The sequence below is a fragment of the Apis mellifera genome, linkage group LG7, assembly GCF_003254395.2.
Source record: "Apis mellifera strain DH4 linkage group LG7, Amel_HAv3.1, whole genome shotgun sequence".
In the NCBI taxonomy this organism is placed as follows: Eukaryota; Metazoa; Arthropoda; class Insecta; order Hymenoptera; family Apidae; genus Apis; species Apis mellifera.
In genome coordinates, this window is record NC_037644.1 from 7,589,616 (window position 1) to 7,606,776 (window position 17,161).

The following is a 17,161-nucleotide window of genomic DNA, read 5'->3' on the forward strand; positions in this document are numbered from 1 at the left end:
AAATTTTCAAGTTTAGAAAAGAATTATAAAAAAATTATATCGTATCAGATATTTTAAATTCAAAAATCGATAAAAATGTGATATTATGTGAATTCAAGTTTCTATTAATTTTAACATATTGAAAAACAATTTTAATAATAATATGATTCGTGAAATATATGAAATAAATGTGTAAAGCAACGTGATGTTCGAATATTAATTACAATACAAATTATTTTATTCAAATATTAGGAAGCAAAGGAAAAAGATAGATTAATTTTTTACAAGAATTACTTTTTTAATCTATTCACATTTCTTTTTTAAACAATGAATTCAAGCATTTTTCAAAGTTTTCATACTAATTTTGCAAGATTCAATTTTGTCAAATGTTTCAAAGTATTTATCCAATAAATATTTATTTCAATATTTAAATATACTTTGCAAGAAATTATTGTTCTATATATTTGTTTATTATAATTTAATCGAATTCATTGTCTTTTAATATATTAAAACACTCGTTAGAGAAAATTTTATTTATTATCCAAAAGTTATATGCAAAATTTCTTATAAAAAAATAAGAAAAAAATGTAGAATAAAATTCTAAGCTTTATTTTTGAGAAAACCAAGTTTAAATTTTTTAATTACGAGTGAAATTGGATTTAATTTTCGATATAAATGAATATTTTTAATAATAGATGAAAAAAGCAAAAATTGTTGAATAAAATTTAATTGTTTGAGTTCTTGTTTAAGAAAATCGAGATCGAGCACGTACAAAAGTTACGTAATTGCATTAATGTAAAATTAATGTATTTTCGAAAACTAATTTTTTAACGAAATAAAATTAATTCTATATTTTCTACTAAAATTCATATAAACAATAATCTCCTATCGATAATTATACATACAATTGAATTGATTGAATCAGCCAATTTCATTAGTAAATTTTCGAAAAATTTTCACAAAATTCCATATACAACTTTTACTTTATCTTTTTCCCTTATCCTTTTACAAAACACCATAAAGCAATAAATGAATACACGAATATTAATTCCAATCGCTGTATCTTCTACCTTTTATACAGGATTTAATCTGGTTTGGCTGTTATTTCGAAATTAATCCCATCATGAGCCTCTCCTTGCGCTTTCCACGTATCGTATCTGCAAATATCTGAAAGGAGTATCATCTCATATTATGCCCTTTCAACCGAGTTTACAGCTTTCGCATTTACAGGGTCAGTCGTTATAACGATTCCATATCGACACCACACACGTCTGCCTTCGTCCATAAATTACAGTCGTACGAGTCTGATATTATCGAACCGGTATCTGCATCCTGTTTCGTATCGATCCTGTTTCGATCCGTGGTTTTATCGGGGCGCGAACGATTCCATCGCCTTGTAGAACCCGGGATATTGCTTACTTTTCTTCTTCCCTCTTCCTTTTTTTCTTTCTTTCTTTTTTTCTTCTTCTTCTTTCTACTTTTTCCGTTTACTGCCGTTTCAAATGGTACATCCTTGGTACATGGTACATTTGTTGCGGATTGACGTACACCGCGGTGGAGATCCGGCCGTATAAGGCCGTATAAAGGCTGCGATTTACTAACTTTTATGGAATATTGCTCGAATAACGTTCCGCCTTTCAATGTGTGACAATGCGGGGAGTACACATCTTCTTGGATATTCTTGCTCGTGTATTGTACTTTTGTTTTACGCGTGGCACAGTTGACATTGATCTTTATTAGGAGAAATGCATACGGTGCTGGAAAAAATAATGAGAAAAGTATTCTTACGATATTTTCAACGTGCAATATGTATAATATAAAAAAGGAAATGATATTAATCTTAAGTTAACATCTCATTACGAAAATTTTATTCGTGTGAAAAATAGATTGATTTTTAGAAATTTTCTTAAAAGGAAAATATTAAGAGGAAAGATTTAATTAAAACATTTATCGAAATAGGAAATATTTCAAAATAATAATTTATCACATTATACAGAGAAATTTGTAATTGTTCGTATATTTTTATTATCAACTTACTGTTTTTATTCTTGGGTATATATAATGGATTGATTCGTTGAAAGTTCAAGTTGGACGATTTGAAATTCTGTGTATGTGTATGTGTGTGTGTGTAGAATGCGTTGAAGAGTTGTATCGGTGTAACAGATCGTTGGAATCGCAGACAAGTCGCGACATTCACAGAGACTCGCGTGCCAGTTCCATGGATATTAAACTTTGCCGAACAAGTTTCTTCTTCAGGTATATATTGTGGCAGCTTTATAAGTTTCAGACTACAAAGTTCGAATACGGAAGTGTGCCCATTAATCAATCTGCTTCATGGTTTGCAAATTGCTGCTGTTCAATTTCGGCATTGATAATTGGATTTCTATTGTAACTGTATTGTGATAAGAGTCGAATTTTTCACCAATTCTTTACTCGAATATTTAATTCATCAATGGTTGATCGAGAAATTTAAGATTGGTTAAATTTTTCTCAACAAAGTTTCTTCTTTTGTGAATTATGAAATTATTTAAAATATTTAAAATTTGTTCTTACAATTATGTTCAATTGAGATTAGCAAAAAATAAATTTTGATTTGAAAATTCGTAAAATGAGGAAAATTTTTGTTTTATTATTCATGAAGTTTCAAATTTATGAATAAGGTTTTAAGAGTAATATCCCAAATTGTAATATTGTAAATTGGAAGCTTGGATATTCTTTTTCTTGGTTTTTGAATAAATTTAATTCACTTATAAAAAAACGAATAAAGTAAAAATTTTAATTTCAGAAAATATCGAAACAGAATTTAGATTCCTTTTATATTATATTGAAATTTTCTAGTATCCAAAAATTTATTTTTCGAATATTTTAGTATCCGAATATTTCACTACCAAATGATTCATTATTCGAACATTATATTTTTCTATCTATGATTTTTACCTTACACATATTAACAAATTATATCATAATGTATATGAATATCCTGTCTATGTACATATCTTCCCTATTCATATAAAATGACAACGAAGAGAAAACATTTAATGTTAATGTAATTGAAAATTATTCAGATCTATAAATAAGACTTTAATGGAAAAATAAAAATCTGGATTTTGCTATCAATTTGATCTCAATGATTTTTACAAATCAGAGAGAAAAAAAATATTTCATTATGTTTTACTTCTTGTAATATTTTATTATTCTTTTTGAAATATACTATGAAAAAAATTTTACTATTCAAAAATTTCTTTAATCAAATAATTATATTTTTTTCTTCAGATATTAAAAATTCCATTATTTCAATCCATAATTGTATTTGTTTAAAAATATAAATAGCGTTAAAGATAAAAAATTTGTATAACATAATAGATTGAATGAAAGGTCAATGGCTTAGGAATTTTGTTAGCGGGGTTAAAATTATACGAGATTCGAAACGTCTGTTTCACATGACAAAGTTTCCAATTGGGCAGTTGGGCACCATATAATCAATGTGCCATTAATGGCATAAACCGAATTGAGTTGGTAACAGGACATGGATCAAACGCATTCGAATTAAATGGCCAATTGTGACAGCCCACAAGGGAACTTAGCCAATTCGAAAATTCTAATTATTTTGCCGGTTTGAAAATTCGTGAGATATCTCGACAGATGCAATGAAACTTTTTAACGAATGTTATTAGATATTCGATTGTTTCAGCATTTAATTATTTCAAGTATTTGATTATTTTTATACATTCGTGTAATAATATCCTATAATTAAATTTCTGTTATTATATTAAATATTATGTTCATATTATAAATATTGATAATGTTATATATACTTTAAATTAATTTTTAATATTTTAATTTTATTTCTTATAATTAATATTTTTTACAAGTATAGATTTCTTAGACACATAGAATAAATGAACAATAGAATTTATCTTTAAAAAATATGTATAGATCATTTTGTTTGCTCATATCAAGATTTTCTCTACAACAAAGCATTGTTCAAATTCTCCATTGAAAAAATTTATTTACTAACTATTACAAAATTCCAGATTGTACTCTGTGATTCTTTCCATTATTGAAATTCTATTCTCTTGACATTTTTAAAAATAGATGATTAAATTTATGTGTTGAAAAAATTTATTTACTATTACAAAATTCCAGACTACATTCTGTGATTCTTTTTATCATTAAAATTCTGTTCTCTTGGCATTTTTAAAAGTAGTTGATTAAATTTATGTGGTGAAAAAATTTATTTACTAATTATTACAAAATTCCAGATTGCACTCTGTGATTCTTTCCATCATTAAAATTCTGTTCTCTTGGCATTTTTAAAAGTAGTTGATTAAATTTATGTGGTGAAAAAATTTATTTACTAATTATTACAAAATTCCAGATTGCACTCTGTGATTTTTTCCATCATTAAAATTCTGTTCTCTTGGCATTTTTAAAAGTAGATGATTTATATATAAAAATATTACTTCTTATTTTCAAGAAATTAATCATAGATATCAAAAGAAAATAACTCGTGTGAAAAATTCAATTTTAAATGAGTCTTCTTTTTTTTTAAATATTGTAAAAAAGATACTTTTAAAATTCATACGCAAAACATTTTGATATTGATTTCAGATTAGACGAAGAATTCAGTAAAACCATTTACACGTCTCGCCGGAAAATCGATTTGCTATGATCAGAAAGCGGAAACGAAATTAATTAACGAATGGTATAATCGCGTGGTATCTTCTCTGTGAGAGAGTTTGGTATCGATATAATTAAATTTACTTTTGTAATCAGCTAACTCGAGGATCGTATTATCAAGCACGCTTTTAGTAACTTGTGATTATTTTTGCACGGGTTGATAGGTAATCCTTGATAGGAATGGTTGATAGGAACAGAAATAAGTGAATTATACATGTGGATTTTACAATTTTACATCTATTCAATATTATATCAATATTATATTATTTTGTTGTATTTTTTTCATTATTATAAATAATTGCTAAACATTAATATTATATTATTACACGTAATGATGCTTGTTTTATAAAGGATTTTTATTGAAATTTTTATTGTATCAATATTTAGATGGTAGATTCGAAGGTACTCTAAATGCAAATTTTTTTCTTCAGAAAATATACGCTGGATGGAGGGAATAAATGAACTGGATCGATACGATATTTTTAAATTAAATCGTATAGAATCTAATCATTTGGGATGCAACAAATTTGGTTAATTTAGAAGATTGAGAAGATTGTTGTGCATCCTATTTTTTTTAAAGGAAATGTTTAATCTCTTGTTATATAAATAACTATCAATCTAGTAATATTTTATATATAATTCAAGAACAGTAGCAAAAAATACTTTGCTTAAGAAAAAAGAATTTATATCAATAAAAATATAGAATATAAATTTTTCTCCCTATATTTCTTTATATATAGTATTCTTCACTAAAATTCATTATATATGAAGCATAAAAAGAAAATGTAAGATAATAATTATCTACAGAGAAATTAATGACATTTAAATATTAAGAAATGAATGGCACTTTTTCATCCTCATCTTCGACAAATTTTGTATTCTAATTTTTTTGCTCCAGTTTAATTAATAATAAATAAAAAAGAAATTGATATCTTTAATACTTAGGAAGAAAATAACTTTTATTATTTTATTCATCTTGTACAGAATGTTACTTCACAAAATACTTTTAAATACTTTAGAAACCAAAACGAATAGTTTTATTTCATCACTATACTATTGCTTGTTTTCTTAATGCAAAGTTCAATTTATACTTTAATAAATAAAATCTCAATCGATATTTTTCTTTACGAATTTTTATTATTTTGAAGAATGAATTGATTCTTTGCCAAGAATATATATGTATATATACATATTCTGATTTATTCTCACGTTTCTGAAAAAGTTAATTCGTGTAAGCATCCTCTAGTACTAGGTCAAGAAGTATTTTGACCATTTCAGAATGTATGTGGTACTCGACAACAAGAAAGATGTCGAGGATTTTTTATGTGAATGCATCATATTTTACAATCCGTAATTATTAACATTTCTTTTATTTTTATTGATTATTTATTTGTAAATGACGATTGTTTTTTATATCATATCGACTTTCAACTTTTTTTGGTATCTTTTCATTTTATATATGATTAAATATAAATATGAAATTGAAATCATTAGTGTAATTCAGAATAAATTATCATTTATCAAATTATATATATTGTTTTTCTTCTTTTCAATTCAAGTTGATTTTAATATTCTTTATCCGCTATCTTTATTTTTATAAATATTCAGAAATAAATATTCAGTTAAAACTTCCAAATTAAATTACAAAAATATAAAAAGTAATAATAATTCAATTGAATTTGTACTTTAGACTTTTAAATATACTTTATCAATTAATATAATAATCGTAAAATAGTGAAAATAAAAAATAAATATTAAATTTTTCAAATGAAAAAATATTATCATTAGTGGTTAATTACGAATTTGAATAATGAATTTGAAAAATTCCAGATATAAAAATTTTATAAAATTTTAGTTATTTTTTTTTAAGTTAAAAAAACAGATGAGTATCTTTTTTAAAAAAAAAAGCTATAACGTAATGTCACGCTCTGTAGATACGTTGATCGACCAATTGAGCATTGCCGTTGGGTGATTATTATCATGATCAAATGTCACACAAAAGCCATTGTAATCAGTCTGTACGTTGATTTGTGGTACCAATCACCGCCACTAGGTGGTACCAAGCACTATCATGTTTCTCGTTGGCATTATTTACACTATTAGGTAGATCATCAGACTAAACAATTGACTGATTCATCGTATAATAAAGCGAGAATGATTTGATTAATCTTGATATTTCTCATTTTTCCGGAATTCTAACCTTATTATTGATTTAAACGAGATTATATTATTGCTCATCATCGAATAACGAAATTGTATTATATGAAAACCTAACCTACCATTGTAATGATTACAACGCCTATACAATATCTAGTCATTAATCGTAATAGATCATATTATTGAAAAATAAGTTAATTTAAATAGAAAATAATCAGTTTATATGATATGAAAATAGTTAAAAAAAAATAATAATATGTCTCGATATTGAAATTATATTGAAATTAATATAGCTAATTGCTCATTAATATTTCTTACATAGAAATATAGCCACGTGATTGTTACAAAGCTTTTTGGATTTCAAAAGTATTAAGGTTTTTTTTTTACAAAATTTCGAGTTTCGTGAATCTAAAAATCTTAACTTATATTTAATAATGGAACGTATTAATTAATTTCCTGAAACATTCATTCAATTTCTTTTTCAACAATGTACAATAATCGCGAATTATCACATTGTCTAATAATAATAATAAAAAAAAATAATATAACAAAATACAAAAAGTATGAACGTGCGTAGAGAGACATATAAGATTTGTAATGTTTTTTAGAAATAATTTCAATCTCGAATTCAATCTGACAGACAACTAGATACATGTTGTCAGTGCATTAGTACAGATATAATCATATTCATTTGGTATTGTTCACAATCTTCTACATGAAGTGAGCACAAAGGCTTTTCCTAATCCACGAAGATTAATGACGTTAATATCTGAGATTTCCATGGAACATTATTCGTCTCGGTTATTTCCTTCTAACCATTTTCCATATAAACGAATAATCCTCTACGAATAATATTTCTTTTCTCTTTTTCTAAATTGCAGAAGTATATTATTTTCAAAAGGTGGTAAACGAATATGTAAAGCATACGCGAAACTCTGATCAATTTATATAAACTGGAGTTATGCAATTTTTGTTTTGTTTTACGTGAATAAATTAAAATTGTTTTTTCCGATTTAATTTTCATTCGAAATTAAATATCACGTATAAAATTCCTTTTTCTTTTTTTTTTTTTTTTACCACTTGCTTACAGGACTAAATTTTTTAATCGATACAAACGTTTTAAATTCGGTTTATGAATATATAAATATAAATATCCGTGATTCCGTTTTTGTATTAATAAATTTATCGAAAATATTGAAATTATTTGAAATTAAATAAATAATGTTGATATTCTACGTGTAAATATTCATCACGTGTACAATTGTCTAATATATAGTATTTAAAGGATCGTCATTAATTAATTGCGATTCAAGTTTATTTGATTAACTTACAATTACTACTTAATTGCTGTGATAATGCTTATTAAAGCTTCGATTGATCTCTTTGACTTATTAACACGTTATCAACCACACGTACTATGGCTCATGAATATCATGAACTATTTTACAGAGAGAGATTCATCTAACTTGAAAATTCTGATTTTAATGAAACTTTATATGTGTAACATATGGGATACTTTATTGTCGATGAAAAATCTTTTTCAGATGAAGTAAAATCAAATTTTTAAGATTTTTTCAATTTTTGATACAATTTTTTTTTATGGCATGATAAAGAATTAAATTTTGGACATTTGTTAATTCAAAATTTTGTTCTTTGTTCGACATCTTTACATTTATATAAGAAACGAAAATTTATATATAAAATTTTGAATATTGATTCATTTCATTTCCCTTGAATGACATCTTATTTCATATACAATCTTGTGCTCTGTGTAATTATTCATAAAAAATTTCGTTAAAAATAAAAAAATGATTATCAATATTTTATCAAATAAAAAAGTATTCGAATATTTCCTTTGAGTCATTATGACGAATTATCGATTTTCATTGATTTGTGTAATTTTTCGAAAAATAAATAGAGATAAATCGAAATCTGATTTAAATTCGCGAAATTTGAAAATTTGAACTTTCAAAGATTATTAATTTATTTATTTTTCCAAGAATTAAAATTTTAATAAATTTTAATCTCTAAAATTTTTTAAATTCATTTAAATTCGTAATCAGTCAATAAATTATTATTTATTTGAATTTCACAAATTTCGAAGAATTATAAACAAATTTCGAGATTCGAGAGTTTAAAATTGTTTCAATTTCAAGATTTTGTTCTATCTCTAAAAATAAATCATTCATTTTTGATGATTTTTTTTTTCGAAAGAACTAGACTAACGTGACAATAATAAAATGTATTAATTTTTTAAAATTCACAATTTAACTCTAAATTTTTCTTATGTAACTTTCTTAAACATTATTCCACGTAATTCTATTCAGAAATAAATAGTTCATTAACAATATCCATATAAAATAAATCGACATAAAAGGAGAAGATCTCAAATTCTAATTTAAATAAAATTTCTTTTTAAATTAAATTGAATAAAAATTGAACACATTTCCATATTTTCGTTAAATAAAATCACTCAATTCGATTTTCGAAATAAATAATTAATTTATCTTCTTGCATGTTTTAATCGTAGCCATGGTCGAAACGATAAATGTCCATCAAAAGTATGTAACTTAACCGATCAATATTTTAACACATTAAAACTGTGATTATACAATATAATTTATCTATTTTAATTTCTTTAAAAATCACAAAAAAACGTAAATAAATTTCACTTTGACGTTAGAAACTTCTTGTTCATCAAACAAAAAAAAAAAAAAAACAATAATTGCTATACAATTCATAAGTACAATTATTATCAAAATTTGATGTTTTATATTTCTATCTTATATTATTCATAATTATTCATCCCTTTCCTGTATATACATAAAATATAATTTTATCATCCCAAATATATATTTCCAATGATCGTAAATTTGTTTTAGATTTAAATTCTGTACAAAATTCACGCTAAATTTAATGCAGAATAAGGGACAAATACTTTTTATACTGTTTGTGTAATGCAAACGATTGGATTGGCGCGGCTCGTTGATATTTATTTACGCAGATGGACGTTGATTTAAAACTCTTAGACCGTGCATTTACCGTGAACGATAAGCTGTAACTGCTGCTCAAATCGATCGATCGAACGTCGTTAACGGTGACCAACCAGCGACAATGAGATTCGCGAGCTCGATCAAAATTCGCTAGGAAACTATTTCGAGCGCCATCGCCTGAAACGTGCGACATGTAGTCATCGTAATCGTGTTACCCGCCGATAGAAATGTAATTTGATCTGCGATTCAACCGGGAGAGCATTGGACGATGAACGATTCTTAGGATCGATTTTACTGGAGATGATGAAATTTATGGTGATTTAGGATTTACATTTGTGCTTCTTTGTTTCATTTTTGTAATGTTTTTTTTTTGTGCGATTGTTAGGTTAAGTATAAATAATGATAGTTTCTGTATATAAATAATAAATAAAAGTAAAAATCTTTGTTGATGCTTAATGATTGGCAAATACTTAGTATTAGATAATTTAGATAATTGTTCTATTATTTATAAAAAAATTCAATAAGATAAATGCATTACAAAAGATTAATTATATGTTTTTTAATAAATAATCTTTACAAGTTAGTTTAAACAAATAAACATATTATAGATATGAATAGTCTTATATATTTGAATAATTAACATTTTATTATACATGTATTTTGATTTATTTTTTTATATGACAAATTGTGATGAGATAAATGTTAATTAATAAAGATTAATTGTAATAAATAAATACAATTAAAATTTTTATTTTAACAATTATTATTTTATATTTGACTTTTTTTTCAGTTACAGAATTAGGGTTTTATATGATTTTTCTGTAAAATTTTATCTTCTTAGAAAATTTAAGGAATAGAAAATAAAGTTTAAAAAATAAAATACTTTTTCTTAAGTAGTTAAGAAATCAATTATTTTTTTAAGCAAATTATTAAAATTTTTTAAACAGTTATTAAAATTAATTTTAGATTCGCTTTTATTACCGTATCGCACAGCAAATATTTGAATTTTTCGTGATATGTCAGTTGCAATATCTCTTGCGAAAAATATTTTAGTAAAATATAATCTTATTTCACAGTAAGTAAACAATATATGAAGCACAGTTTCTAGGACAAAATATCCAATAAAAGAGTTTTGAGAGTAATTGACGTATAGTAACTTTATCGCTTTTTAAAATTTACAACATAGCTTCTTTTTTATTCTTATGTTATTTTACCTGTTATCTATCATTTTATTTGCGAAGAATATTTACTAAAAAACAAAAAAAGAACATTAAATTGTACAATCGAACACTTATAGTTTGCATTGAAAGCAGTGATATAAAAAAATATATTTTAACAAAAATTTTTCTAATATAAATATTCTAAATATTATTCTCGATCTTGCTAAAACATTTTTCAGCAAGATAAAATTAAAACATTTAAGGAGATATACAACCCTATGGTATCAATATTTTTTTCAAATACGACAAGGAATTACTATTTCTTTTCTTTTTTCTAATAAATTTCTTTTCTCTTGTATGAGAAAATGAAAAAGAAAAAGGTTGAGTTGTCCCCTAGGATTTGAACTATATATTGGTGTGAATGTGAACTAAAATAGCATGACCTAAGATACGATGACTTGGTTTTGACGATCGAGGAAGAAGTTTTATCGTAAATCAAATATTACAACGTTTCGGTTGAATAAGTGACTAGTCGACTAGAAGAATATTTATTCCTTTTCCAAGCTGACGCAGCAATAAAAAATATTGAAGATAAAATGATTTTTTGGGACCTTAATATTGCAAAGAATGTGCACAATAACTACAATTTATCTACGAGATTTAAAGGATAATTATATTTCAGAAATTTTCTTGTTTCATGAAATTGTTTGATGTAAAAAATATTTAGGCGAAAAATTAATAATAAAAAAGGAGAAAGTCCCTTAAATTGTTTTAAAGTTCGTTCATTGGACCAATGTCTTTGAACGATTCTTGTTCCTTTGGTGTCTCTGCGGCATTTACATTTCACAGCTGTCGTTCACTTTCTTGAAGAAGAGCAGATACCGAACTCGTTAAAACTTAGAACAGCGACGGATTTAAATTAGCAGAGAAAAAAAATATCTGAAATGTTTCGCAAAGACTGATTCAAAGAATGAATAATTTACAAACGAAGTTAAATCTATCTATCTATCTAGTAAACTTTTGATTAATCGTAAATTTATAATTATTATTTCATTAAAACGTATCTTTTTGCCTTTTAAAGATGCACGATACTGTTGCAATTATTAATTGCATTAAGTAATTATTCTATGATTAATAATAAATTGAAACTTATATCTTATAATTCATTTTACATAAATTATATCACGTTAATTATAGAAATAGTTCATCTTAATTCAAAATATAAAATTACTTACATTAATTTTTTCGTTTAATCTGATCTGCTATTTTTTCAAATTAAATTTTCAAATAAATCCCCTTTTATTAGATATCCCCTTTTATTAGATTTTGTTCTAACAATTCTATACTTACAATTAAACTTTAAATAAATATTATGTGATTATGTATCAGAATAATAAATGAGATTTTTATCGATTTATTATTATATATTTTATAATGTTTTATAATGTTAATTTAGGATATTATATATGATATCTTTTTGATTAGTTATTTAAATAAATCTAAATATTTTATTTTGTATATCATGAAAATAATTTATTCTCTTCCTTTTCTTCTTTAAATTAAATTATAATATTAAGATATAGTATGCTATGCCAATCATGTGTAATTAATATAAAGTTAATATTTTTACACAATATATTGAAACATTTTTTTAATTAATTATTTTTTAACGAACAATGAATGGCGATTAAAACTTTCTACAGATTAATTAGGAAGATAATGTATATCGAGATCAAGATTGAAAGCTGAGTTCTTTAAAATGTATAATTATTTACAATATATAATATTAAACATATTCTTTTTAATATCTCGAAAAATTAAATCGAAATTCAAAATGTTAAAATGAAATATGCTTTTTTTGTTATTAAAATTACTAAAAGTTTTTACATCGAATGATGTATTTCTTCAAATCATTTAATTTTTCAAAAACAAAAATTTTAATGTCATTAACAATTTCAACAATATTTGATTCATTTGGATATATATTTGGATATAATAATTAATATAATTAATTTAATTTTTGTGTATTAATATATTTTTTTTAAATAAAAAAATACATTATTGCATTTATCTTCTACATATACAATACTAGTTATTAATTTTTGTAATGTTTCCAGTTTGTATCGATACCGATATAATTGGAATGATTACACAACGCAATGTTCTTGATACGTTGTATGTCAAATTAACGAGTCGCTGATTGATGATTCACGATCTAAAAAGAAAGGGGATAATCATGTGTTGATTGGATTCAAAAATATCGTACGCAATTTCCAATACCATCAATTTCAAGCGCAATTGACGGACTTATATATGTAATAATACGAATGCAATTGTTGCAATCATTACAAATTTGTGTAAAAACGAAAATCGTTCAAGATTATTTGACGTGATTAGTAAAGTTTGAAGATTGTTTTGAAAGAATGTATAGTTTTAATGAAACATAAACAAATCGTCCAATGATACATCAATAATATATTATTAAATAAAACTTCTTTCTTCTTTCCATTAGATTTCCATTAGAATTGTTTTTAATTTGTTTATTTTAATTATAATGTGACATCAATAGTTGATTAACTTGTCATTAGTATATGCTATTATTGTTAGCTAGCTCTGATCATGATCAAAGTATCATGCCATATTGAAGTTGTGATAAGTTTGCATACCGATATTATCATAATACCGATTATTGCCACTAGGTGGCCTTGAGCGCCACCTCGATTCTCGTTAGCATTATTTATATACGGAAAATATAACTAAACTGATTTACAAGTAAAGTTAACATGGTAATAATAAGTCACAGTTTTGTCATTTATCAAAAAGGAAAAAGTAAAATTGATTTTGCTGCAATAATATATATTACTGCATAATTTAAATTGATTTTAATAGTAATTAATTAATTAATTAGAATTAATGTGACTTAGTTTTAGAAAAAAAATAAAAATATTTTTATTAAAACTGATTAGATGGATGATAGATAATTGATTAATTTTGTGAATTTACTGCAAGGATAAAGATATTTTTTGCATTATAGTATAATTTCAACAAATCAGCATTATCTATTTTCGAAAAGCCAATTGCGCACTGTTCATAGGAAACTAAGCTTGATCCTGTATGCATATGGTAATGTTAAGCATATATACCATAAGCCATAGTAATAGTTAAGTCTTGTACAGAATATGCATTATAGAATAAATCGATTTTAATAGTAAACAGTTAGTACTATTTAATTAGTTTTAAAAAGAAAATAAAGATACATTTATCAAAATTGTTGAGATTTGTTTGCCATTATTCACACATTTAACAGATATTCAATTTTTATTGATTTTAATTGATTTATTAGAATATTTAAGATAGATTATCATTCTATAAGATAATAATAAATGTAGGCAATAATTAAATAGATATAATAAAATTTCTTAATTATAAAAGAAAGATGTTTTTTAAGTAATTAATTTCCCTACAAATTGATACGTATTATATTATCTTTTAAAGAAAAAAATTTTGATATAATAATAATTTAATAATAATAATAATATTAATTATTAATATAATATAATAATAATAATATTAATTATTGATATAATAATAATAATTAATAAAAAGTATCAAATTTAATTCTTACTTAGTTAGTAATTGATAAAAGTTCAGATAATGAATATAATGAATTATTTTTTATGTGTTACAGAATTTGAAGAATCAAATCATGACGACGAATCTGTGGGTGGAACAGGTGAGTGATATTAATTTACTTCGTTAAGAAATATCTATTATATAAAGTAAATAAATTAGATTAATACTTTAATCTGTCGAACAAATTATTAACCGTGAAATTTGAAATTTTTCAGAGCGAAGTGACTTAAATTTAATTATTACTATGATGTATTCAAGATTCATTTTCACAATTTTATGAGAAGAAATATATTATTATCAATTCTGTTCTAAATGAAGCTCATTAGCAAATTGGAAATTTTTATATAATTAAAATGTATTTAACTAATAAGAAAATACATCAAATAAATTTACATAGAATTTATATGATACGTATATATTAAATATAAATTTATAAATTATATATATATGCAAGATTAGTTTTTTATATTTTTTTAAATAATTAATAAAAATTAATATTATAAAACTGAAATATAATAGAATATAGCATTTAATTTATTGATTGATTATTCATAAATATGATAATATGATAAAAATACAACATTTTTTATAAAAATATAAATCAAAAAGAAAAATTAAAATTTGAATATTTGTTAAAATTTTTTAAATAAAATTGAATAATTTATAATGGGATACGAATATATTATCAATAGATAAAATATGTAGAAATAAGCGAAAAATATTTTTGAAAACTGTAATATTTATTAGCCAAGAAATTATATAATCCATGAAATTCATTTTTAAATATTCTATAAAAAAAAAATATTCTATATTTCGTGTTTATTCTCACACATAAAATTATCATTAATTCATTCATATTGAATTATTTTACAATTTAAAATAGCCAATTTTATTTTTCAAACTTCATTTTATAAACTTTGATCAATATTCAATTATGATAATTTTGAAAATTTATAACTTTTTTCTTTTCTTTTTTTTTTCTTTTGCAAAGAAATCTTAATTAAATTATCTCATACAGAATCTGTTAAATTTGCGTTCCAAAACATGAAGATCTCTTTCTATTCTATTTCTATTTCTAAAAAAAATCTACACGTTCATTTATTATTATATATTATTCAAAATATGTATTAAATTGGCAATCTATTCCCTAATATCACAAACAAATGATAAACTTGTCGATCAAAGAATTTAGGAGAGATTCGAGAAGAAACAAACGATCCAAACGAACAGAATGAAGATGGGTATAATTCGTACGTGGGAAATAACAGACGTTTAGCTGTTTCGAGTCATTCGTAGCGGTAACTGCAAATTGCTTGCCAAGTAATACGTACTCGTGTAACTGCACATCGTTACACGGCTTTTTGCCGGAAAGAATCAAGCCAAGGAAGAAGGAGAGGCGAGACAGTAAGTTGCAGTGGCAAATGTAATTGAAGGATAATTAAGCGAGACCAATTAACATCTTATTCCTCGTTCCGTGGCCAACTTGAAAAATGTCTTCAAAGATAAATCCTGGTAAATTCGTTAACTTATTCGTATAAACATAGAATTTACGCCTGTGAAACATTCACGTTCTTAACAGCAAATTTAATTTCTTGGTCAAGATCTTAAAACTCTTTAAGAGTCTTAACGCGAATAATTACTCGAGAAATTATTATTCCTTCCTTTCGCAAAGTTGTTGTAATTTTTTTCTTGTTTTAAATTTTTCAGATCGATTCGTAAATTTTTATCTATTCTTCTTCTCTATTTTCATAAAGAGTTTTTAAGAGAAATAGGTTTGTTTTTATTTTTTATATCATATGAACAGCTTATGAAATGTGATAGAAATAATTATTGTTAATAATCTTGAACGATTCTAGCTTGTTCAAACACAGCATTATTTATTTATTTTTAAAGCAGTGTTAATCTACGTTAGCTAAAAGTGTTTGCAAGCTGTTTGCGAATTCGTATTTTATTAATGCAAGGAAAGAATTTATTTCAAATATAAAAGTTTGTAATTGTTGTTTTTTTACTTCTTCTCTTTCTTTTCGAATTTTCCTAGGATATTTTATCATTTATCATTTATCATATACAATATATAATTATAATATTTTATTATATATAAATTTTATTATTTTATTTATTATATATAATATTATAATATAATTTCATATTATTTAATTTTAATTGTAACCAGAAATATTACAATCTTATTATATGCTGAATTAATAAAGTTGAGAAAATACTAAAGAAATACTCTGAAATTCGAATATGGAACAAAAAAATGCATTAGATCTAAAAAAAAAAGAAAACATAGTTTAAAATCATCTTCCTCGATGCACCAATTTGTTCTTTTATAAATTTAATCTCAACTTACACAATAAGTTATAATAATAAATTAAATAGAATTATATAATTAAAATAATAGTATTATATAAAAATTAGAAAAAAATATATTGTGCAATATATAAAGCAGAAGAAAATTAGTTATATAGATTCAGTAACAAGAATTTAAGTATAAAAATTAAAACGTGGAAAAGTGAAGAATAATTACAAAGTTCAAAGTTTACATTTACTTTTTCA

The 17,161-nt window shown here is 23.9% G+C and overlaps 1 protein-coding gene across 8 annotated transcripts in view; it reads left to right on the forward strand.

Moving 5' to 3' along the window:
* The window catches only part of nAChRa4 (nicotinic acetylcholine receptor alpha4 subunit), a 264,788-nt gene that overhangs the window by 74,943 nt on the left and 172,684 nt on the right, over nt 1–17,161 (forward strand). For all 8 annotated transcript variants that reach the window (XM_016912941.2, XM_006562553.3, XM_016912940.2 and 5 more), the window contains 1 exon segment: nt 14,658–14,702. In XM_016912941.2, coding sequence (XP_016768430.1) covers nt 14,658–14,702 — 45 coding nt within the window.